This window comes from Curcuma longa, chromosome 1 (assembly GCF_044706935.1).
Source record: "Curcuma longa cultivar G26 ecotype Majalengka, Jawa Barat chromosome 1, ITB_CL_G26_1.1, whole genome shotgun sequence".
Lineage (NCBI taxonomy): Eukaryota > Viridiplantae > Streptophyta > Magnoliopsida > Zingiberales > Zingiberaceae > Curcuma > Curcuma longa.
Window position 1 is genome coordinate 14,490,314 of NC_133861.1, and position 23,495 is coordinate 14,513,808.

Below are 23,495 nucleotides of genomic sequence, written 5' to 3' on the forward strand. Positions count from 1 at the left end.
CGGCATGACTCCTTGCTATTTCTTGAAGGTTTAAAATGAAAAGAACACTGGAACAAACCATAAAGTTAATTCTGATCTTATAAAGTAGGTTCCACTTCTACAAGGCCTGATTATCTAGGTTAATGAGGTATACATGCTCCCTAGTGCTGAATAAAACACTTCTTGGGGCATCAACAATGGCATGTGGTATTGACAATGGACCAAGGTTTAAAAAAATTAGCAGAGCCAGCATGCTTACTCTTCCACTTAAAGACATGCATGTACATGTGATCTACCTGTTCCTGCTTTACTCTTAAGCATTTTTTTAGGATTAACTCTAACCTTCCTCCATGTGCACTTGAAGATTCTTCACTTTCCCTCTCCCTGGCCTCCAATTCAAACAAGAGCCTAACAGATGCGTTTTGCTCTCAGTTTACTGAAGAACAAATGACACTATACAGAAACAACTGCTCCATCACTGTTGTTATCACCGGTCATTGATTATTGTAATATTGCAGAAATAGTGAAAGGAAGCTTATGCTTTCACAGAGAATGAACTCAAGTACGTAGTTGACAGTAACCTTCTGCACGTTATCGTACAGCCCAAACTCTAGCTTCTCTTGATGATTAAACTGTCTTGCTCTACATATTGCCCCCGACTACGATTAGCCACCCTTCCACTAATCCTCAGCAACATAAATCCAAAAGCACATCCACTAAAATAAGCAGCAGAACAACAGAAAAGTTGTAGAAGGACCAAAAAACAAACACAAAAGCTAACATGCTATTTGGATCCAGATCTCTTGCTTTTCCATTATAAACAAAACACGGGGTTTCCCCACTGATATCCCTCCCGACACCCTGCTCTTCTGCACTCCTCCTCCCTTCCCTCCCAAACCCAATATGGGATTGTTGCCTCCAAACTTATGTACAATTCTCTTCTTCACCATCTCCTCTTTCTTCTTCTTCTTCTTCAGTTGCCTGGCCATTGATGAGCAAGGCCAAGCTCTGCTTTCTTGGAAGCAGACTCTAAGCAGCTCCACTGACGCACTTAGCTCTTGGAATTCTTCAGACGCCAATCCGTGTAAGTGGTTTGGTGTTGCCTGCAACTCCAAGCTTGAAGTCACCAGCTTGAAGATCAAACTAGTCGATCTGCAAGGCCCATTGCCTTCCAATCTCCAACCTCTCAAGTCCTTGAAGAATCTAGTGCTTTCAGAGACCAACCTCACCGGCCCAATTCCAGTAGAGTTCGGGGACTACAGCGAGCTCGCCTTCCTCGACCTTAGCAAGAACCAAATATCGGGCGATATCCCGCCGGAAATTTGCAAGCTGACCAAGCTCCAAGCCTTGGCTCTGCACTCCAACTCTCTACAAGGCGCCATTCCGGCCGACATCGGAAACCTATCCGGCCTCACGTGCTTGACGCTCTATGATAACTACCTCAGCGGCGAGGTGCCAGCGAGCGTCGGGAAGCTGGAGAGGCTCGAGGTTTTCCGCGCCGGTGGGAACCGGAATCTGAGAGGTTCCTTGCCTGTGGAGATTGGCAATTGCAGAAGCTTAGTGACGTTGGGCCTGGCAGTGACCGGATTATCGGGGAGGATTCCTTCCACTATCGGGTCGCTCAAAAGAATTCAAACCGTTGCTATCTACTCTTCTCAGCTGTCAGGGCCAATCCCAGGAGAGATTGGCAACTGCACCCAGCTGACCAATCTTTATCTGTATCAGAATTCTCTCTCCGGTCCGATTCCGCCGGAGCTCGGCTGGCTCCAGAACCTGCAGACTCTGCTCCTGTGGCAGAACAACTTGGTCGGAGCAATCCCACCGGAGCTCGGTCAGTGCGAGCAACTGATCCTCATGGACTTGTCCTCGAATTCCCTTACCGGAAGTATTCCCGAGAGCTTCGGTAATTTGCGGAACCTTCAACATCTGCAGCTGAGTACCAATCAGCTCACCGGCGCTATCATATCGGAGATCTCGAATTGCACGGCGCTGACTGATATCCAGGTGGACAACAATGGTCTTTCTGGAGAGATAGGAATCGACTTCACGAGATTGGAGAACCTTACTCTGTTCTACGCTTGGCAGAATAGGCTTCACGGGGAAGCATTCCGGCGAGCTTGGCGCAGTGCCGGAATTTGCAATCGCTGGACCTCTCTTACAACAACTTGACGGGCTCGATTCCAAAGGAGCTATTCAGGCTGCAGAATTTGACTAAATTGCTTCTCCTGTCGAATGAGTTGACGGGATTTCTGCCGCCGGAGATCGGCAATTGCACGAATCTTTATAGGCTCCGGCTCAATGGCAACCGCCTAGGAGGCACTATTCCGGCAGAGATCGGCAATCTCGAGAACCTTAATTTTCTTGACATGAGCAACAACCGGCTCGTGGGCCAGATTCCGGCGGCAAACGCCGGGTGGCAGAACCTCGAATTCCTCGACCTTCATTCCAATGGCCTGAGCGGCAGCATGCCGGAGTCGCTGCCGAGGAGCCTGCAGTTCGTTGACTTCTCCCAAAATAGGCTGACCGGAGTAATAAGCCCTGCCATTGGATCGCTGCCGGAGCTGACGAAGCTCATGCTAGGTAGGAATCAGCTCTCCGGCAGAATCCCTGCGCAGCTCGGGTCATGCAGCAAGTTGCAACTTTTAGATCTCGGCGACAACTTCTTCTCTGGAGAGATACCAGGCGAGTTAGGCCAACTTCCCGCGCTGGAGATCTCGCTCAATCTCAGCTGCAACCGTCTCTCCGGAGAGATCCCGCCGCAGTTTTCATCCCTCGAGAAACTCGGTTGCCTCGACATCTCGCACAACGAACTCCACGGAGACCTCCGGGTCGTCGCCACGCTACAAAATCTGGTTGCTCTGAACGTATCCTTCAACGCCTTCTCAGGCGAGGTTCCTGACACCCCCTTCTTCAGGAACCTCTCGCTCGCTGACCTCGAAGGCAACCACGGCCTAATCATCGCAGACGGCCGTCCCTCGGCGCAAGAAACACCAAGAAGAGCAGCCGTCTCGGCTCTAAAGCTCGCGATGATGTTCCTGATCATCGTCAGCGCGGCGCTCCTCCTGACGGCAGCCTTCCTCCTCGCTCGTGCACGCGCCGAGCCTCGCGGCGGCAGCGCCGACGACGCGTGGGAGATCACGCTCTACCAGAAGCTGGACCTCTCGCTCGACGACGTCCTCCACGGGCTGACGTCAGCGAACGTGGTTGGGACCGGGAGCTCCGGGGTGGTCTATAAGGTCTCCATCCCAAGCGGAGTGACGCTGGCCGTCAAGAAGATGTGGTCGCCAGCGGACGACGACTCGGGTGAATTCCGCAGCGAGATCGCCGCGCTGAGCACGTTACGCCACCGCAACATCGTGCGCCTCCTCGGATGGGGCCTCAACCGGAGCGCCAAGCTGCTGTTCTACAATTACTTACCCAACGGCAGCCTAAGCGGGTTCCTCCACCGGGGCGTGAAGGAGGCGGCGGCGTGGGAGACGAGGTACGAGATCGCAGTGGGGCTGGCGCACGCCGTCGCCTACCTGCACCACGACTGCGTACCGGCCATCCTCCATGGCGACATCAAGGCCATGAACGTCCTCCTCGGTCCAAGATTTGAACCGTATTTGGCGGACTTCGGCCTTGCCCGGGTTACCGCCGACGGCGAACCTTCTCACAAGTTGGACATCAAGTCATGCCCTCCTCGCATCGCCGGCTCGTACGGCTACATGGCTCCAGGTAAATTATATCTTTCAATCACAATTATCGAAACTTCGATTCATGGTGTCGTTGGATTTGCTCAGAGCACGCGTCGATGCAACGGATAACGGAGAAGAGCGACGTGTATAGCTACGGAGTGGTTCTGCTGGAGGTGTTAACAGGGAGGCATCCACTGGACCCGTCGCTGCCCGGCGGGATGGATTTGGTGCAGTGGGTTCGAGTCCACCTGCAGAGGAAGCTAGACCCGGCTCATCTCCTCGACGGCAGGCTGCTCGGCGGGCCGGAGCACCAGCTCCAAGAAATGCTGCAAGCGCTGTCGATCTCGGTTCTGTGCGTCGGGCACCGGCAGGATGACCGGCCAGCGATGAAGGATGTGGTGGCGTTGTTGGAGGCGGTGAGGCGGCCGGCGAGCGACGAGAAGACGAAGGAGCCGGCGACTGCCTCCGCCGCCGCTTGCCCAGTTCGCAATGCGACGTTGCAGGGGTCTTCGAATTGCTCGTTTGCGATGTCGGAGAACGGTAGCTGAAGAAAGCATCTGGCGGAAGCTGCTTTAATCTTGGGAAACAGTTTTGTGATAGATTAAGGTTGATTTTTGCCGTTGTATATTAGTTTTCACAATTGCAGATGCTTTGGTCACTAGAATTGGAAGGGATTCAGCTCGTAGAACCACCTCTGTCCTCTGCTAATGGCTGCTGTACATGTTGATACGGATTTCTTCGTCCTCGTGAAAGTCGATGAGAAAAAAGATACTGAAAAATTGCTACTTGTGTTGTTTGGTGCACAGAAACGAAGATCGAAGAACAGGATGGGCTCAGAATTGTGAATCTTGGCATGAACCACATGCTGCTTTTTTGGTATTGCCATGCTTGTAATTCTGAAGCTTTTTGCAGACGGCGATTGCGAAAATGATGAATAAAAGATTACATTTTAGATCGTTGTTGGTGTTCAAACTTATAAAATAAATATCTTATTTGACTCTACTTCATGCCCATCAATTATAGATCAACCATCAAAGAATAAATCTAGTTTAAATTAAAGAAATTCCATTTTGTAATACAAAATGTAATTACTCTTAAGAGTTTATTAACTAAGAAGTCATCCTGAAAAAAATGCTAAAATCTGTAGTGATAATGAAAAAGGAAAACAAAATTGTGATTTATGAAGAAATGCATATATATGTTAATCTTTCCTGCATCGCCGGGCCACGAGCACGCCGTTGGGCGGCGCCGTGAGCTGGACGTCACAGCGAGTGTTGATCCAGTACGAGTAATGGCCGGCGCCAAATCTCGCCCTCACCTTGAAGCTCCCTCTCACGTTGTACACCACGCTGTTCTCCCTCACCTGCTTCTGGAGCTCCTCCGCTAGCTCCGCCGGCAGCAGCACCTCGCTGGTGATCATGCGCACCGCCTCCAGCCGTGACTCGCCCGTCCGCAGCGCGAACGGTCGCAGCGCCTGCACCGCGATGAGCCTGTCACGGAAGTAGAGCTCCAAGCCCAGCGAGTGGAACGCCACGTCGATCTTGCGGTTGGGGTTGGAGACGTTGGCGAGGAAGGAGACGTCGCCGTTGAGGTACGTAGGCGAGTCGATGTAGATGCTGTTGAGGCTGGCGGTGGTGAGGTCGATGGAAGGGCTGCGCGGTCTGATGACGAGGAAGATGATGAGCGTGACGACACCAGCGAGGATGATGAGGAGAGTGAAGACACCGCAGAAGACAGCGGCGCACCAAATGAGGGGACTGGTGCGACGTTCGGGCGGGAGGAGCCGTGACTTCCCCGTGTGCAGCGGGTCCGACAATTCCGGTGGCTTTTTCGGTGGCATGGTGGTGGATTTAGGAGGTTGGAAAGGGGGAGGAGGAGGTGAGATAAAGAGGCGGCACTTGTGGAAGGGTGGTGGAACTGTGAGCGGGCATCTGAGGAGAAGTGTGGAGGAGAAAAACCATGGGATGAAGCAACGAGATCATAATGGCGACCACAGCAGATGTTTTCTTAAGGAGGAAGGAAGGATTGAGGAAGTCGGCTAAAGAGCAAAGAAGCTTTTGAATCATGGAATGGGGCCATGGCCAAAAGGCAATGTTTTTATAACCAAACTAGAAGGATCCGATTAATCAATTCAACCAGTTAAATCAGGAACAATTTGGCCTGGTTCGTTCAGAAAGATTAAAAGCAATTGGTTCAAATCCTTGGGTTCTTTGCTTAAAGCAGTTTGGCAATTGAAAGATGTCTGAAAAGAAGGTTAAAGGAACAACAAACATACGGCAAGCAATACGATACGTGTTGTAGCAGAAACATGCGAGTAGTGGAATGTTACGATGATCCAATTTGATTTCTAAATGGGAGACTTGTCAGTTACTGATTAATCTGTTAAAATTCAACTGGTGGAATGTTGCTCAGATGATATTAAGGATGACATGATCTTTATTTCCTGAAGAAAAGAAAAAGTAGCAGTCTCTTCTGAGTTTTAACTCAGTTGAGAATTGAGAAGGCAGGTCAAATTTCAAGAATAGAAAACCATATACTTAATAATGCAGCTGAAGTATAATATTAGATATAGTCAGTAAACTCGGTTTTGCAGCATGGAAGTGAGGATTAGCTACATGAGTATCACAATGCAAGACAATAAAACCTGATTTCATAAAGTATCAGAGGGAAGCAGCATGTACAAGTTGGTTCAAAGCGAGATGGTTGAAGCATTTCTCCATGCCTCCATTGAAGCCATCTTTCATTCACAAATTGTGGAGATTTGTGATTCACAAAGCACCCTACATTAATCATGTTTTTTTCACAGACCATCACATTTGAGAAAACAGAGCAAGAATTACCGACGAGCTGGGAACCCGGGAAGAGGATTCCCTCGACGCGGACAAGGCAAATACCGACAAGGTCTTCTTTTTCGATCTCAACGCTCTTCTTTTTCGATCTCTGCGGCTCCTTGACCAGGTCGAAGGTCGCGCCCTTCATCCGCAGCTACTTCACGCACCGTGAGAGCGCCCGCCCCTCGCCGAGCTCCCGCTTCAGCCTCCGCGTCACCCTCCGGGACAGGCCATTCGAAGGCGAGGCGGCGGCGGCACGGGAGTCAGAAGGCCGCGCGCTTAATGGCGTCCACGCGGGCCTCGAGGGCAACACGGACCGTTGGGAGAATTGCGGAGCCATTTTTCTTTATCGGAGCGGATTCAACGAGGCTCCAACCCGAAAACTTGTTCAATTAAATAAAGTTAAATTACACATCTACCCTTTTTTCCTTTAGCCCTCTCAATAAAAAGTCTTCATCGCCCATGACGATGGACCACATCGTGACCGATTAAATTAATATGAAGTATAATTTTCTAATCTGCTCAATGAATTAGCCAAATGCCTTCGTCAAACTTAATGTGCGCATTGCAATTGAATTTCCCAAAATAATATTCATCCTCTATTCGCTGTCACTGCATAATTGACATTAAGCACTTAAAATAAATAGCTTTTAATACGGTCGCTGCAACCGAACCATCTTCTAGCAATTTTTTATCGATTAAGTTATCGATTACGTGTGAGATATAAATTAAGTAGTTTCCTCTTCGTTTTTTTTAAATAAATTTCTTTGCAATTTGGATAAAATTAGCAGATGGAATTAATGGTGCGGTTCAAACCGGTCCGGTTTGATTTTAGATGGCTCGGACCAGGCGTGGTCGTCTTCGTACGAATTGGATACCGCGGCCCGCAACACGCGACTGCTAAGCCAGAGGAGCAAGTTCAAGCATCAGCGACGTCGTGAAGCTCGATTCTGGAAGGCTTTTCTGTCAAACCGCGTTTTGATTGCCCGGTAAGATCGATTTGCGGCGAAGTCGATCGTTAAATTTACTAGGCTTGACGGCAAAGGCCCTTCCACCTTTCTTGTGTTTTTAGGAAAGATTCGAAATCTGTAGTCGATCCTCTTCATCTTCGAGATCCTAATTTTTCTTTTTGGGTAAGCATTAAGCTGCTGAGGCTTTGTTTGAGACGCTTAAAGTTCGTTCTTCGGGGGATTTTGTTTGCCTTTGATTTGCTTATGGCTTGAAAAGAGATTGAAGTAACATTTCTTCGTTAGCTGATAATTTTTGGCTGATATATTCCGAGATCTGAGGTTTGCGGAATATTTGACTTGTATATTATCGTAGTTCGGCAACTTGATAGTGTTTGTTGATTTCCTATTTTAGGCTCTTATCCCTTTTCCTGAAGTTGTTTCTCATCATAAGGTTATACCTGCAAGTAAACTTGCACAATGTGAACGATTCGCTAATCAATAGATCCATTAACTTCAGAAATCTGCTTAATGTTGAATAGTGACTAAATTATCTTTTTCTTTTCTTTTTTGTTACCTTCAGTTTTCTGAGTAGCCTGGCGGTGGAACATCCAGCTCATCAATTTGTAGACATGAGCAGTCGCTACTACAGATCAGAGAAGCCTGCCTCAGGTGCGCACTAGTGTAGTGCTTCATGTTCATCATCCTTATCTTCAGCATGCTATACACCAGATAATATTTGTTGTTTGGTTGGGATAAAGCAAATTTCAAGGAAACTGTATTTTGAGGATAAACATTTTTTTATCTGAATTATTTAGTGCCTGGTACACCATCATAAACCAAGCTATCCAAGTACATTGGGCAATTGCTATGACAACTAGCTTCACTCTTTTGATTGTTGTGTAGCGATTTAATTAAGCCTACATTAGCCTCCATAAAATCTCTACTCTTTTCCATTGTTTGAATGTTTACTGTTTTAATAAATGTTTGGCCTAAGGTAGATCACTTGATTTCTGATAGACATATCTCCACGTTCTCTGCCCGGCATTTCTCTTATTCTTCCCTGTTTAGCTGACCAAAGCTCTTTATGGTGTTCAGTAACTGTTTGTTTTAACTTTCTATTCATGCACTGTCACCATGGGAGTCCTAGTAGACTATGATCTAAGTAATGTTTGGGTCTTATATACGGTTATTTACATTAATTATTGTTTAAAAGATAAGATTTTGGGGAGGGGGGGGGGGGGGGGGGGGGGGGGGGGGGGGGGGGGGGGGAATGTCCACAACATCCAGATACGTATGTGATCCAAGAAAATTGCAGCTTTGTGGAAACTAGAGACATTTTATGGAATGCCACTGTTGTTGTTACATGCAGAAATTTGTCTTTGCTGGAAGTACATCTAGGATACATTAGCTCCAGGAACACTGTAGCTTTGTTAAAGCCTAGTGGATACTGGTGATTTAATTCAAAACTATCACATATTTCATATACCAGGCTTGGATAAAAACATCTCCCCACTTATGGAATCTAATGTTCACTTCTACTTAGTAATCACAAATTTGAAATCTAGAAACTTGTATATTTCTCATAGATCAGAAAATACCCTTATGATCCTTTATGTAACAGGTAAAATGAGAAAACTGAAGGAGCTTATGCTTAAAGGTGATAATCGCATATGCGCAGATTGTAGTGCTCCAGATCCAAAGTGGGCGTAAGTACTTGCATCCTGCCATGAAATGAATAAGAATACGGGAAAAATTTTGGAACATTTGAAACTGATATTTACATTGAGGTGTAAAAATCCTTTTTCCCGTAGCTAATTGTTAGGAAGTTGTCCTCTTTAAGGAAGTTTTTCATTTCACAATTTTCTTTATATTCCAAGCCAGTAAAAAATTACTATCTTGGCAAAGTGTTAATTTATGAGACTTATTAGACAGTAAATGAGTTCGACCAGCAATCCGGTACTGATGTCTTGTAGTCTAACCTGAACATTTCGTCATTGCAATTTGCAGGTCAGCGAATATTGGTGTTTTCATATGCTTAAAGTGTAGTGATGTTCACAGGACTCTTGGTACAGATATATCAAAGGTACTATTTGAGATGCCAGATATGTTATATGTGGATATTTAATCCATTGCCTTTACACTTGACATTCCATTGTAAGTCAACATCAACATCAACATCAAATCAACAACCTGTTTTAATTGCAAAACATTGCATGCATCAACTCTAAATTTCTCCCCATAGCCTTTTTCAATTTTTCTTGTGCAAGTAATTGGCTGGATAATAAGATCCCAGCTACGCATAACCTTTTGACTGCCATTTGTGTCATTTATTTGTTTTATTTCTGTATATATGGCATTCAACTTTAGATGGCGTATTACTGGTTTTTTTATCAATGAATTTGAAACTTACTGTGCACACAGTTTCCAGCTTATGCCATTCAGAAGTTGTTTAAATATCCAATATCTCACTTGACTCTAAAGGTCTTCCAAACTCGTAGTCTTTGAGATTGCTTTCCTCTGCTAGTATGTTTTGTTCGAAAGAGCTGCTCCTAGGGTAAATATTAGTAGAAGAATCTTGTGGAACCAATTGCCTATCCTGCTAAAGGGACTATGCTTTTGCGAAATTCCAATTGGATAGATACGGATATTTTATGTGTTAAAATACTGTGTCATTTCTGATTTCGCTTGCTTTTTCACCTCTGGTACTGTTGAAATTCAGGTGCTGCCTTTGACATTAGAAGAATGGAGTGAAAGCGACATTGATTCCATGTTTGAAGTGGGCGGGAATACATATGCCAACTCAATATATGAGGCTTTTCTTCCTAAAGGGTATCGAAAACCTAAACCAGATTCAAGTAATGAGGAACGAAGCAAATTTATTAGGTAATTATTTCAGTGTTTCTCCTTAGTTGGTTTAGTAACTGCTTGTTAAAGATCAAACTCTTTGTTTCTTTGTAGGTCAAAGTATGAGTCGCAAGATTTCCTGAAACCAAGTTTGCGTATAGTGTCTTCAAAGATATCCTTCAGAACATATGAATCTTCAAGGGATTTGGATCACAAGCATCAACCCTGCAGTTCAAAGAAGACAGTAAGTCATCTTTGAGCATTCTTTATTTTAGAGCTCATCAAGTTGTTCAATATGACTATGTTTCAAGTATTAATAATGTATCCTGTGTTACTCACCTTTTATGGTACTGCACTGCTTTACTCTTTTAGTAGTACACAAAATAGTGATCAAACTGATGAGGTACTTTCTGCTGTTACAGGAAGATACACGGGAATTTATTGGTGAATTGAAGGTCAAAGTAATCAGAGGCATAAACTTAGCTGTTAGAGATTTGTTAACGAGCGATCCATATGTAATTTTGAATCTTGGGCGGCAGGTGAGTTGATTTACTTTGATTATTATCCAAAGGAAAATGGTTACTGCATTATACTAATTTTACCTTCCAATTTCCATCTGTCATCTGATGGTTGCAGAAAGTCCAAACCACAGTTAAAAATAGCAATTTGAATCCAGTATGGAATGAAGAGTTCAAATTTACAGTTCCTCAACGTTATGGAGCATTGAAACTGGTAAAATCAGATGAACCATTTTTCTTGTAACAAAATGTTTATGAAAACCAAGGTTAGAAAGTAGATTCATAATAAATTGTGAAAAATAAGTGCACCGATGCAGAATATAAGTTGATACCAACATTGTTGACACTAGTATCATTATAGTTTCCATAAGAGATGAAAAATGAACTAACCAGGCTCGGAAGTTATAAGGGACATCAAGAATAGTTTGCATTGTAGCATGGATGTGCTTCTGTAACAGCATGTTATTGAGTCGACTTCTATCCATTGTTTGAACTTGAGTCGATGAGTTGTACTCAAGTTAATGAAAAATTCCTTTCTCAAGGACAATATGTTATCGAATAATCTTCAGTCTTTAGTGGCTAATATATCTTGTTGCAATATACAAAGCCAACAGTTCAGACCAATTTTAATAGATCAATTTCTGTATAAAAATTTGTTCTAATATGAACTTTTGTTGCCCTACGTCAAACAGCAAGTATACGATCACGACATGTTCTCTGCGGACGATATAATGGGCGAGGCTGAGGTTGATCTCCAGCCTATGATCACTGCTGCATTAGCTTTTGGGGATCCTGAGCTTCTCGGAAACATGCAGATCGGAAGGTGGTTCAAAACAAATGACAATGCACTCATTAAGGATAGCTTCATTAACATTGTGGATGGGAAGGTAAAACAAGAGGTACATCTAAAGCTACAGAATGTAGAGCGTGGAGAGATTGAACTAGAACTAGAATGGATTCCTGTAGATGAATGAACCCTATCGGTTGGTAGTTGGTAGTTTTTTGACTTGCTAGCTCTATCAGCTCATGTGTTCAATAGGTGTTTGTTATTAGTTTGTATCATATGTTTATTTGAAGATAGATCCTTCACTGAGTGTATTTAGATGTTCCGTACATGTTTGAGCTATATGTGTTTCATGTATTAACTTTGATTTAATTCTAATTATCATTTTTAAAAAGGATTTTTAGATAGAGTAATCAACTTTTTAGTTCTATAAAATTGTAAAATTACCAACTAATCGTGCGGGGATATAAGGTTTTTTTTAATGCAATTTTAGTTTGAAGCCCCTTCATTTTAGTATTTTACATCAGAGCCTAGTAGCAATTAGACAATAAAAGAATAATTATTCCCCTGGTTGTCAGTTGGCGGGCTTCCAGCGTCGCGTTCGATCATGGCCTCCTCTCTTCCCGACTTCTGCGGCCGCGTAAGCGCCGCGCCCCTCCTCTTCCTATACCGCCCTTCCACTTCTCTCCTCCGCGTCTCTTCCTCTCTCGTTCGGTTTGCATTATCGAAGGAGGTAGGATGAGATGGATTTGATTCCCAACATTCGCTTGCCCGCCGTTCTTCTCCTCGTCGTAGCGGTGTCGTTTGCCGATTCCACCTTCATCTCAGGTAGGATGCCAAAACAAAAAAAACAAAAATCGATCTTCAATTGATATTTCCTTTTTGATTTTGTTTTCTTTTTCCCTCTTCTCCGAGATGACGAGCTAGGGCTTTGGCCTTGGTTACCTTTGGATAGATAATGTGCTCGAGTCGCGCGGATCTTCCGGGAGGAGTCTGCTTCAGGCTCAATCGAGTAAGATAATTTGCCCTTGCTTATTTCGTTGTTCGTTTTCATTTATCTGGCAATCCATCTTCCAGTTCATTGGCGACGTGCTCAAATTATTTGTTCTCTGTTTACTTTGATGAGCAGGATATTTAATTTTAGTATTTTTTTCCGTTCAAAGGTAGGATTGATTGCATTGTCAACATGAAAAACTAAACACAAAGCTATGTTTTTTTTCTGTGCAAATTAGTTCCCAGAAGTTTGGGTCTTCGTGTAATTTCTTGTATTAATTCTAGAATCTGAATCCATACTTCATGTATTAACCGTTGCTATATCATAATCTTGAAGAGACCTCTATATGATTATCAGTCTTAAAGGACCTTAGAATAGAAATGATTTGACTTATCTTTTTGATTTACAATTATTGTGATAATTTTTTCCCCTCACTTGAAATACAAGGATTTTTTATTCTGACTTGGAGAATAGCTTAAATGAACAAATATGACAATAAGAAGCATTGTTAAGTGAAAGATTAAGTCCATCTAACTTTATTTCCATATTTTCCAACCATGTCATTAGTGGCTTCTTTTTCAATTTCTCAAAGACCATTAGATTCTGTTTCCTGAACAAAAAAGAGAGAATAAAACCAAATAGTATGAATTGGGAAACAAAATGACTCAAAGAGTCCTCTTCAATTTTTTGGCAGTCAATTTGTCAGTCATTCTTACTTAACCTGTGTTTTGCCATCTCAAGAAAATAAAAATTTAATATGTGAAGATTCAAAGATCAGGCTGTTTTTAAATGAAGGTTGCACTCTTGTGCTTTGACATCTCTTTAAGTCTTATGTTGATGTCTTCATTCTTGATATGTACCACTTGCAATTTGGGAACTCAAAAGTGTGACTGTTTTAGCTTCACATATTTGACTGTTGAAACTATGGCTATAAAAGTACCTAATTTCCTTGTTATATCACAAAAAACGCACCATTTTGGTGTTCAATCATGCTGACACCGGTATGGCTAGTTAGGTTCAAGAACAATGCAATGGCATCGCTACCTAATGAACCTCAATTGAACCTCACATCTTCTTTGTAAATAGACAAGGATCATCATTGTGGCCCTCGAACCACAGATATTTGTTAGTTTGCCAGTTGATTATTTCGTTGAACTGAAAGTGCTGACTCTGTTCTTTGGAAATCCTATTGTTAGGTTGCCCCATCGACTTTGAAAACTTGAACTACACCGTCATCACCAGCAAGTGCAAGGGTCCACAATACCCTGCTAACTTCTGTTGTACTGCCTTCAAGGAATTTGCATGCCCTCATGCGGATCAGTTGAATGATGCCACAAATGACTGTGCCACGACCATGTTCAGTTACATTAACCTCTATGGAAAGTATCCTCCAGGCCTTTTTGCCAGTGAATGTCATGAAGGCAAGGAAGGCCTCGCTTGCGATGCTCTTCCCCCAGGATCGGGCAGTGCTGCTGACGCAAGCTTCGCCACAACAATTCGATATTTCACCTCTCTTGTTCTTCTCTTTTCTGGCATTATAACATCCCTTTGTTGGTGAAACTGAATAAGTGTGTAGAGTCTGCTACCTCGCAATTGAATCATGCCTACAAAGCCTCTGTGTATCATTGTGTGTATAACAGCAGTGAAATATTGATTCTGAGTTGAATAAACTTTTTGCTCTTTAGAAAAATACACTTATTCATGTAAACCATGGCATCGGTAATGGTTTTTTTACTTTGTAAATCTCGAATTTTCTTAGCAGCTACAACATACATCTCCGCAGATAGAAAAATATTAAATTTCTCATACAAACAATAGAAGTATTTGAAATAACTTAGTGTTATTTCCAGATTGCTGTCCTGATTGAGAACTTCTAAATAATCATAAAACTAAGTGCCAGTCATGAAATTGCTGACGAGAAATGAACAACGGAAGAGAGACAAGTAGCTTTCCCAAGATCAGTGGCTGTTGTCATGCCTATCCAACAAAGTATCACCCCTCAAAACTTAATTTTTTAAAAGTTCATGGTTATCCAAGCACACCTCATAAATACAAGGGACCCATTTAAAAGATATTTCTTCAGAAAATTGTCCTTGTTAAATATTTCAGTCAAAATCAATCAAAAAAGTATATATATATATATATATATATATATATATATATATATATTCATATTGGAGTGTACCTTTGTCAAGGGCAGTGCCTCCATAAGGGCGTTGGGAGTACAGTCCATCTCAACGAGTAAATTTACTAAGGCATAATGTATCACATATTTTGTCAGGACTAAATCATCTAACCTTTTCAAATTTCGTACGTTTTAAAATTAATTTTGTTAGAACTTTTATTTCATAAAATTTAATAATGCTTTATTTCTTGAATAATATAAGCATTTAATTAGTTCTTAATTGAAAAATCTATTTAAAAAATGCCTGTAATTAATTTATATTGTCGGTTATTTCTTAATCGCTTAATTAGTTAAATAAATTTGTGCAAATAATGCACACATAGAAAACATTAACATGCACATATCTTCTATTTAAACACAATAGCAAGCAATCAATTAGACAGACTGTAAATAATTACATAATTAAATTATAATGGTTGTATGAAACACAATAAATTGATTTTTTTTATAAAAAATACAGAATACATGCCGCCTATAACAAATAAATGATGATATTAATAAATATTATAATTATATGTGCCAAAAAGGATGATTTTAAAATTTGTATATTTTAAATTAAGAACGAGTGCAACATGCACATATATTATAATATATTTATTGCTAATCATTTTTTAAAAAATATCTTTAACAACTAAAGGTTGAAAGTACAGGATTTCCCGAAAATGTTAATGGTTAACTTTGAAGCAGCAAATTATTGGCCAAACCTCTGTTTGGTTCTTGATAATTATCATTTTTTTAGTTTTTAGAAAATATAATTTAATAATTGGGAAAATAAAATACATTTCTTATTAACTTTCTGACTATATGCACTTATTTACAAATATTTTACTTTGTTTTCATTTTTAATTTCTAAATGTAAAACAAAAAAAAAATCAGCAGCTTAAAAAGACCCATTCGACTCGATTTTTTTTTTAAATTTAAAAATATAACTAATCATCGAATGGCATTTTTGTAAATTCAACGCCCACGGCGAGTCGGTATTAATTCCGATCATCCTCTTATTATTCGCATCCTGTCGTTTTCGCTGCTGCTTCATCGATAGGAAATGCATTAAAAAAAGGGGGAAAATTGCCCTAACCCTAATCCTATCCTTTTTTTATTTTCGCGAATTTCTTCGGTTTATGCTCGGAATGCGTCCGATTCTTCGGATTCTGACCCCGTGTGGATGCTAATCATCTCTCGACAGATCTGAAAGATCCTGGAAAACTATTGCAGGTGCATACTAATTATGAAAAACCCATCATTTTTTTTTGGCGATTCGTTCCCTGACCTGATAAGATCTTTGTTATCTGCAATCGATTTAAAGGCCATCGGCCTCTATTGGTTGTTTGTTGTCCTCATGTCGTCAGTTAAGTGCGGAGGTTCAGGTGTTGCTTCTTGTTGTTGCTTTACTTGACAGATCTCGTTTAAGGTTTTGGGGGTTCTTTATAAAATCCATCTTCCTTTTGGATTTCCTGTGTTGTTTGGGATAGTTGATTGAAGGACGTATCTTTTATCTGTTTGGGGGTCTATTTGGTTTTATGGTGCGGACTGGTTCATGTCCTTGTTAGTTACATTTTGATTTGTTGTAAACTTATGCGCAAAAGCGACCCATTTTATAGTTAGACAATTTAAGTTGATCGGACTAATATCTCTTAGTGTTGATGTTGTGTAAGCTTAGATTATCTTTTTCTCATATTCACTTGGCGTTCTCCATAGGTTGTGCAGACATTTTGAAAAATGCTTTTTTTCCCTCATTCTTTGTGATGATTTCTGTGAATAACTGGTTGCTTTTGAGTTTTGAGTACAATGGTGCAAAGATATTGAAGGAAATCTTTTTGTTATGAGTAAATATATATGTGTGATTCTGGCCTCTTGCAATTTTTTCCCTTTTTGGATGGTTGCTTAATCATTTATAATTGTGATTGCTGAATCTTTAGGATCGTGCATCAATGAATGAACATGCCCATTTCTCTTGTTTCTCTTTAGGATGGTGTTATTTCTTCAAATATTTGTATTTATTTTTTCATTGATTTTGTTGGGAGGGAGGGGGGGGGGGGGATTTTTTTTTGTCATGTTTATGTGGTTATTCTTAGCCTTAAGAATACATAAATATCTATTTATCTTTGGCAGGAGAATATAGCCCATGCCACGATACCACTTTGATGATATGGATGAAATGGCAGAAGATTATGAGATGGGTGATGTAGAAGATGACATGTATGAAGAATTTCAAGGTAGAGCGATGGGCTATTCAGACTCTGATGATGAAGAATATGGTCCTTTGGTACGCTTATATCTACTTCTTTCCTTTGTAGTTCCTCCCTTTAACAGGATGCAGTATTTGTAATATTATCACTCATTTTAGTTTATCTTTGATAAGATACAAACTTCTCATCATCATTATTGTATTACTTTCCTATTTGTTCTTCAATGTTTTCTTATTTCTATGTCTCTCAGAACTTAGTGTCTTTGTAATTTTCAGAATGGAAGGGCAAATGATATTTCCTCTGCTCAAGCAAGGAAAGGAAAAGATATTCAAGGAATACCATGGAGTACACTAAGCATTACACGTGAGAGGTACAGACAAACCAGGCTGGAGCAGTACAAAAACTATGAAAATGTTCCAAATTCTGGAGAAGAATCTGAAAAGGCATGAACATGAACTTCGATGAATGAGTAGCTCAATTGCATTTACTAGTGAACACATCTTTGTTTGACCATCCAGCTCCTTTTTTGCCCATTAATCGTGTAGGAATGTAAACCAACCGAGAAAGGTGGCATGTATTATGAGTTCCAGCGAAATACAAGATCTGTCAAATCCACTATTCTTCATTTCCAAGTGAGTAAATTTGTTCCATCCTTGGGCTTAAAACTGATAATTCCACTTCTCTCCAATTTCATGATCTTGCCAAAATGAGTTGCTTAATCAGATTGGCATGAAGGGGTTTGCATTTCAATTAAATTAATCAAATTTATGCCATGCTCACATTTTTGTGGTTTTAATTTAAATTATGGAACACATTTTCTTCATCATTGATGTAGAAAGGATTCCATTAGCTAGCCATCTGTTGGAATTTATTATATATTTTTATTGGATCCATACTCCAAGCTATTTATTTTCCAGTAAGATAGTGCTTAAGGACAGACATTCTCTCATCACATGTAAATTCTTATATAGCTATTACTTTCTCATAATACAAGAATGACGACAGTTTGATGGTTTCACATGTGTTACTCTACTGCACACCCACATCAACTTCCTGTTGTTTGTACTTTGTATCGGTCCTTACTCTTTTGATCAACCATCCATAATAGTCGAAGAATTCATAGGTTTCTTTGGATTTGCATATCTTGTGAACAAGACAATTGCTGCTGGCAAGTTGAATATGACCATAATATTTCACTACTTAGTTATGTTGAGGAGCATCCATATCAAGCCTATAAAATATTTCTTCTCAACTCGGTTTTCTAGGTTGCTTAAAGCATTATATGTGCTCAAGTACTCTTATTGATAACCCATATTCCATTTTGAATTTGCAGCTGAGAAATTTGGTTTGGGCTACATCAAAGCATGATGTCTACTTAATGTCACACTATTCTGTGCTTCATTGGTCTGCTTTAAACGGGGAAAAATATGAAGTTATCAATGTTTCAGGGCATATAGCTCCATGTGAGGTGTGCTAACAGAATCCATTTTACTTTATTGTCGCTGATATATTTTAATTGTGTTCTTCCCACTTAAGGTGTTTTTTGAGAATTGAGGTTATGATTTGTGATATCTGGAATGCATTTCAAGTTAGGTTGACAAAAATAGTATCTGTCTACAGAAACATCCTGGTAGCTTGTTGGAAGGATTTTCGCAGACACAAGTTAGTACATTAGCTGTGAAAGATAACTTGCTTGTAGCAGGAGGATTCCAAGGTGAACTTATCTGTAAGGTAATTTTCCTAATCTTGGGTTGCTTATGTTTTTTACATGGTTTTCATTGTTATTGTTTTGTCTGCTATGTTTGAAAGAATCTGTACTTGTAGCTTGGAGGTGGGTTAATGATTGAGCTACATATGTGTTGTGTTATACTTTGACTAATTGACCAGTCCTGTTTGTCAAAATAATTTTTTTACCATAAATATTGATGACTAAATAAATACGGGGAACTTGTTTCTTGTAGATATCTCCATGAGTGCTAAAATGTTTGTTCTATAGTTAATCTTTATTTCATGGCAATGTTCATGATTTGATGGAAAAGCCACTATTGGAATTTGTGTTTTAATGTGCTTCCAAGAAATTTTGAGCACAAGAACTTCCCCTTGAGGAATAATTGAAGAATGTTGTTTTAGAGATTTTTTGGTTCATGGAATCAGAGATCACCATGAGAATAAGCATTGCTTGACAATCGTTCACATTGTAAATTGACAAGAATGTGAGTCTGAACAAATCCATTGAAAGGAATGTGATAATAATATCCTTTAGTTTCCAATATTACTCATCTTAAAAATATCATTTGACTATTTATAATATTAACATGAGTGGAATATTTACTAATATATTATATTTCATATTTTACACATCAACTTTATATAAAAGCGGAGGGCAATTTTCGCCTAAGAACTAGTTTAACATTTCCAATTAGAGGGAATATAAGATAGTGGGCATCACTTTATTGGGTTCTATGCGAATGTGATTCTCATGGGCATGTAAGAGGTCTGAGAATCTCAAAAAATTGGTTGTACAAAACTAAACAATGTAATTGCATAACTATCATAGCTTTTCTGGGAGTTCAATATTCTATGAAGGAAACATGTCCTTGTAAATAAAATTCCTAACTGATTGATCTCTATTTGGTTCCATTTTGGATAGTCGCAATTCTATTTTGCTTGTAAGCAGCTCTCAAACTCCATTGCTAAATTAGGCTAGATCCTAGGTACCAGTTATTACTATAATGCCTTTTTGTGTCCTTTGAGCTGTCCTTATTTAATCGCTTGATCTTCAGTGTTGATTTTATTTGGACCAATTTTTGAGAAATCATACAGAGGTCAGCTAATCATTTATAGCCACTGCATTCTTGCAGCACACTTGTTTTTTAACTATTAGAACTTTGTTGTTGCATCACACACGCTTGCATCCACTCCCATTCCTTGGCTATTCTTCATCTGACCTAAATCATTTCAATTGCTGCTTCCTTCCAACTATGCATGTTACTGTTTTGTTTATCAGCTAACCAATATGTAGAGACCAAGCGAACTGAAACTATAATGTGCTTTTGTATATTTTTCACTGTAGTTGTTGGCCTAATTGGTTGTCAGCCATCGTTCCTGGAACACTGCTAGCTTGACTAGATTAGCTAATTGTTTGCCATTTGAGTATTGACAAGAATAGCTAAGATGCCATTAGGTTGGCCGTTTTGACCCACTTTTGTGAGTATTTGTTGTTTGTGGAATTTGATTTGTCGAGGGTTGGTATAAAACCTTGTGCTAGTTACGATATGCAATCTTATCTGAACTCTAATAATGTTCATATTTAAACCAATCATCAATCACCTGCCAGGCAATTATGGAGGGTTACCACTCTCATTTGCCACCAACGTGATTCTGGGGGTAGGAAGATGGCTGGCACTTGTTTTTATTGACTGTGGAGTTTGTGGCATATGCATATTACTTGCAAAATTGCAACTGTGTGAATTTGACATATGGGATTCTCTAATTTCATGGCTAGTCTCTTGTTCTGATAGTCACATTTCAAGCAGTGGCTTGGCATGATCACTGCCTATCAATCTATTGAACATTTTAATCTCTTAGATAACCTATTTGAACTCTATTAACAGCCTTTTTTAAGCCACTCAACACTCAGCTCCCAAACAATCTATGAGATTGTTATCATCACCGCCACCAAGCAGTTGCGGAGTATTGAGATGACTGACATGAACTAAGGATGACATTCACTACTTTTCCTCGCTTTCCTCTGCTTCTTAGCAGATGATGGGCATTTGACCTGACAGAAGTTGAGCACTTAAAGCGCATGTGTTTGCCCTTCTCTTTGAATGAACAAAGGCTTTCTTCTTCATTTAACTGGAGAAAGTTGGTTCCTACCTGAAGTCTTTTAGTTTATTATTATTGGTGTGTGTTATATGCAAGACCCACAAATTAAATGAAACAGCAAATAACATATTTGTTTTATTCCATTCAAATTATTTCCTTCTTAACCTTTTAATTTATGTTAATACTTACAAATCTGGTCCTAATTTTCTAAGTTTATTTTGTATGCTTAATGATTTTCATTCCCTTTGTTCAACATTGGTAAGAGAGGTGGTGATTTGGATTGATAGGATGGGGGGAGACAGTGGATACTTAATTTGATTGGTTGATTGATTTCCCTATGACAAGTGGTATTACGCTGGGCCCTTTTTCCCACTGAGTTTATGAGGCTGAGTGGGTTGGATTATGGGCTAGAGACAGCAGGCTTCGTCAAAACATAGGCTAGTCAGTCGAAGGGTCTACTATATCCAAGTGGGACGATCATTTTCGGTGGATGGACCTGATACCCTATGACAAATCATTGAACATAACTATGTATGAGACTCATCAGGGTGTGATGATGCCGTTTTGGTTAAGTTGGAACAGCCATACTGTGGCTAGATAATTCATTATTAATGTGACTCCGACAATTTTTAGCGCACCCATGCTACATGGCCGATATTGAAGCACTGTGATTATTGTTGATGCAAATGTTGTATTGTTATGTTGAATTCTTGCTTCATATATATGTCCAAATTTTGGCCCTGATAAATGGAAGAATTTATTATAGGTTTGTATTTACCCTGAGTTTGTTACAGAAAAATAAGTACCTGTGTGCTTGTTTCTTTATAGTTGAGCATGTCCACAGGTTATTACCATGCTTCAATGTACATATGATTGATGGTGAAATCAATGTCATCCAATATTTTTTTCTTTGATATTGAAACAGTTTTTAGACCGGGAAGGAATTAGCTTTTGCTGCCGAACGACATATGATGACAATGCTATCACCAATGCTCTGGAGATTTATGAAAGTTCGAGGTAATATGCATCGCTGTCACTAACTTACATGTATTTTTTTTTTCTGACTGTACTGTGACATCCAGTGGGGCTGTTCGCTTCATGTCTTCAAATAATGACTGTGGAGTACGAGACTTTGATATGGAGAAATTTCAGCTTTGCAAGCATTTTCGCTTTCCATGGCCAGTGAATGTAAGACAGAAATGGGTTGAACCAAATTCCTAGTAATATTAATGCACATACCTTATTACTTCAGCCAGAAGTGAAGGGAATCTTTTAATTAGTTGTTTTTTACCTTGCATGAATTTTGTGTTGGTTATTTTGTTTGTGTTGTATCATAACATTTGGATTGTTAATATAACTGGCGACGTCATGTTTTTGCAGCATACGTCACTTAGTCCTGGTGGAAAAGTTCTTGTCATTGTGGGAGATGATCCTAACGGCATGTTGGTTGATGCTCACACGGGAAAGGTTTGTAGTATCCAAATGCTAATATTGTTAGGAGTAAAACATTAGTAAAATGACCTTACGAGGTCGAATTAGAGAATAAATACATTATGATTCTAATTTATCTTTAAGTTTTAAAGTAGTAAATGGAAAATTTATTACTTTTAAATAGTTTTAATTTGGAAATGCCAAAACTTGTATATGAACCAAAGTTTGGTTACTGTTTTCAACATTTCCACCATATTGGTTTAAATGCTGCATTGTTTTGGCTTCCAAAATTTGAGTCTAGCTTGAATTACAACTTTTGCAACTCTGGTTATTGCAGACTGTCCATACCTTGCAAGGTCATCTGGACTTCTCATTTGCATCGTCATGGAATCCTGATGGCCAAACGTTTGCCACCGGTAACCAGGACAAAACGTGCCGGATTTGGGACATCAGGAACCTCTCAAAATCTGTTGCCGTATTGAGAGGCAATCTTGGCGCTATCAGATCGGTCCGCTTCTCATCTGATGGTCAATTTTTGGCAATGGCAGAACCTGCTGATTTTGTTCATATCTACGACGTGGGAAGTGGGTACAACAAGCGACAGGAGCTGGACTTCTTTGGTGAAATCTCAGGCATGTCATTCAGCCCCGACACAGAAGCGCTGTTTGTTGGGGTATGGGATAGGACTTATGGTAGCCTACTACAATACAGTCGGCGACGAAACTACACTTACCTTGACGCAATGTTGTAACAACATTCAAGTCTTAGAATCAGTCGCCGCCTGTTCTTGCCGCCGTGCCTAAAAATTACTGCATATCTGTATGTTTGTACCGAGACGGAGAGAGAACATGAGGGAAAAGGAAATATTAAACTGATATTTGGCTGTTTTCTTCGAGATTGAGTGTTGAGAGGGACTGCAAGCCTTTGTTCTGTTTAATCTCAATAAACTCCGCGACTTTTGGAATGTATAAAGAAATGTATAGATGCCTAGACAGAGAACTAGTGACAATGATCGCTTATTCCTGCCCTTCTGATTGAAATTTAATTTTCATTGGCGATGCTGTTTCTATCCTGAACCTGCAGGCTACTCATACTATTTATAGCATGTTCATTTGACTACCAGGTCTCAAGATTTATCGTTTTAACTTTGGTTTCTGCAAGGAGAAAGCAATCCAACCCCCAGGCTATATCTCGTTTTGCCAATCGCCACTTGGATGTCTGGCAAAAGTATCAGAAATAAAAAGATTGTAAACAAATTCTTATGTTAGCCGAATAAGCAAGTACA

The 23,495-nt window shown here is 40.3% G+C and overlaps 4 protein-coding genes and 1 pseudogene across 5 annotated transcripts; 4 read left to right on the forward strand and 1 right to left on the reverse strand.

The window, feature by feature from the left end:
• The first annotated feature begins 792 nt into the window (after window positions 1-792).
• Window positions 793-4,567, forward strand: LOC141846996 (uncharacterized). The gene is given in 3 exon segments (XM_074735003.1): window positions 793-2,073; window positions 2,076-3,696; window positions 3,762-4,567. Coding segments are annotated over 3 exon segments (3,255 nt in total). The 5' UTR covers window positions 793-882; the 3' UTR covers window positions 4,205-4,567.
• Window positions 4,568-4,824: 257 nt separating this feature from the next.
• Window positions 4,825-5,955, reverse strand: LOC141830975 (NDR1/HIN1-like protein 13; annotated as a pseudogene).
• Window positions 5,956-7,404: 1,449 nt separating this feature from the next.
• LOC141830958 (putative ADP-ribosylation factor GTPase-activating protein AGD13) lies at window positions 7,405-11,952 on the forward strand. Of its 2 annotated transcripts, none has more exons than XM_074718419.1 (9): window positions 7,405-7,476; window positions 8,018-8,106; window positions 9,059-9,143; window positions 9,445-9,520; window positions 10,157-10,320; window positions 10,396-10,525; window positions 10,704-10,820; window positions 10,918-11,013; window positions 11,492-11,952. In XM_074718419.1, exons 2-9 carry the CDS (start codon window positions 8,067-8,069, stop codon window positions 11,771-11,773), a joined length of 990 nt encoding a protein of 329 aa, XP_074574520.1. In that variant the 5' UTR covers window positions 7,405-7,476; window positions 8,018-8,066; the 3' UTR covers window positions 11,774-11,952. The 2 variants fall into 2 exon arrangements, with proteins under 2 accessions (XP_074574520.1, XP_074574512.1); XM_074718411.1 differs by lacking the exon at window positions 7,405-7,476 and adding an exon at window positions 7,486-7,620.
• Window positions 11,953-12,199: 247 nt separating this feature from the next.
• Window positions 12,200-14,226, forward strand: LOC141844360 (GPI-anchored protein LLG1-like). Its single transcript, XM_074732413.1, has 3 exons — window positions 12,200-12,411; window positions 12,539-12,595; window positions 13,774-14,226. Exons 1-3 carry the CDS (start codon window positions 12,327-12,329, stop codon window positions 14,133-14,135), a joined length of 504 nt encoding a protein of 167 aa, XP_074588514.1. The 5' UTR covers window positions 12,200-12,326; the 3' UTR covers window positions 14,136-14,226.
• A 1,566-nt stretch (window positions 14,227-15,792) lies between these two features.
• Window positions 15,793-23,261, forward strand: LOC141832957 (putative WD repeat-containing protein C2A9.03). Its single transcript, XM_074720327.1, has 10 exons — window positions 15,793-15,977; window positions 16,875-17,028; window positions 17,227-17,394; window positions 17,497-17,583; window positions 18,285-18,419; window positions 18,572-18,682; window positions 21,705-21,796; window positions 21,862-21,967; window positions 22,160-22,246; window positions 22,548-23,261. Exons 2-10 carry the CDS (start codon window positions 16,888-16,890, stop codon window positions 22,959-22,961), a joined length of 1,341 nt encoding a protein of 446 aa, XP_074576428.1. The 5' UTR covers window positions 15,793-15,977; window positions 16,875-16,887; the 3' UTR covers window positions 22,962-23,261.
• The last annotated feature ends 234 nt before the right edge of the window (window positions 23,262-23,495 follow it).

Bases quoted from the DNA above. Each gene is read 5' to 3' on its own strand.
- LOC141830958 (XM_074718419.1), top strand. From the start codon at position 8,067: ATGAGCAGTCGCTACTACAGATCAGAGAAGCCTGCCTCAG. The intron at 9,521-10,156 runs GTACTATTTGAG...GTTGAAATTCAG, and splicing joins TTGGTACAGATATATCAAAG to GTGCTGCCTTTGACATTAGA. The intron at 10,821-10,917 runs GTGAGTTGATTT...TGATGGTTGCAG, and splicing joins TTTTGAATCTTGGGCGGCAG to AAAGTCCAAACCACAGTTAA.
- LOC141844360 (XM_074732413.1), top strand. From the start codon at position 12,327: ATGGATTTGATTCCCAACATTCGCTTGCCCGCCGTTCTTCTCCTCGTC. The intron at 12,412-12,538 runs GTAGGATGCCAA...ACCTTTGGATAG, and splicing joins CGATTCCACCTTCATCTCAG to ATAATGTGCTCGAGTCGCGC. The intron at 12,596-13,773 runs GTAAGATAATTT...TCCTATTGTTAG, and splicing joins TCTGCTTCAGGCTCAATCGA to GTTGCCCCATCGACTTTGAA.
- LOC141832957 (XM_074720327.1), top strand. From the start codon at position 16,888: ATGCCACGATACCACTTTGATGATATGGATGAAATGGCAGAAGATTAT. The intron at 21,797-21,861 runs GTAATATGCATC...TGTGACATCCAG, and splicing joins GAGATTTATGAAAGTTCGAG to TGGGGCTGTTCGCTTCATGT. The intron at 22,247-22,547 runs GTTTGTAGTATC...TGGTTATTGCAG, and splicing joins TTGATGCTCACACGGGAAAG to ACTGTCCATACCTTGCAAGG.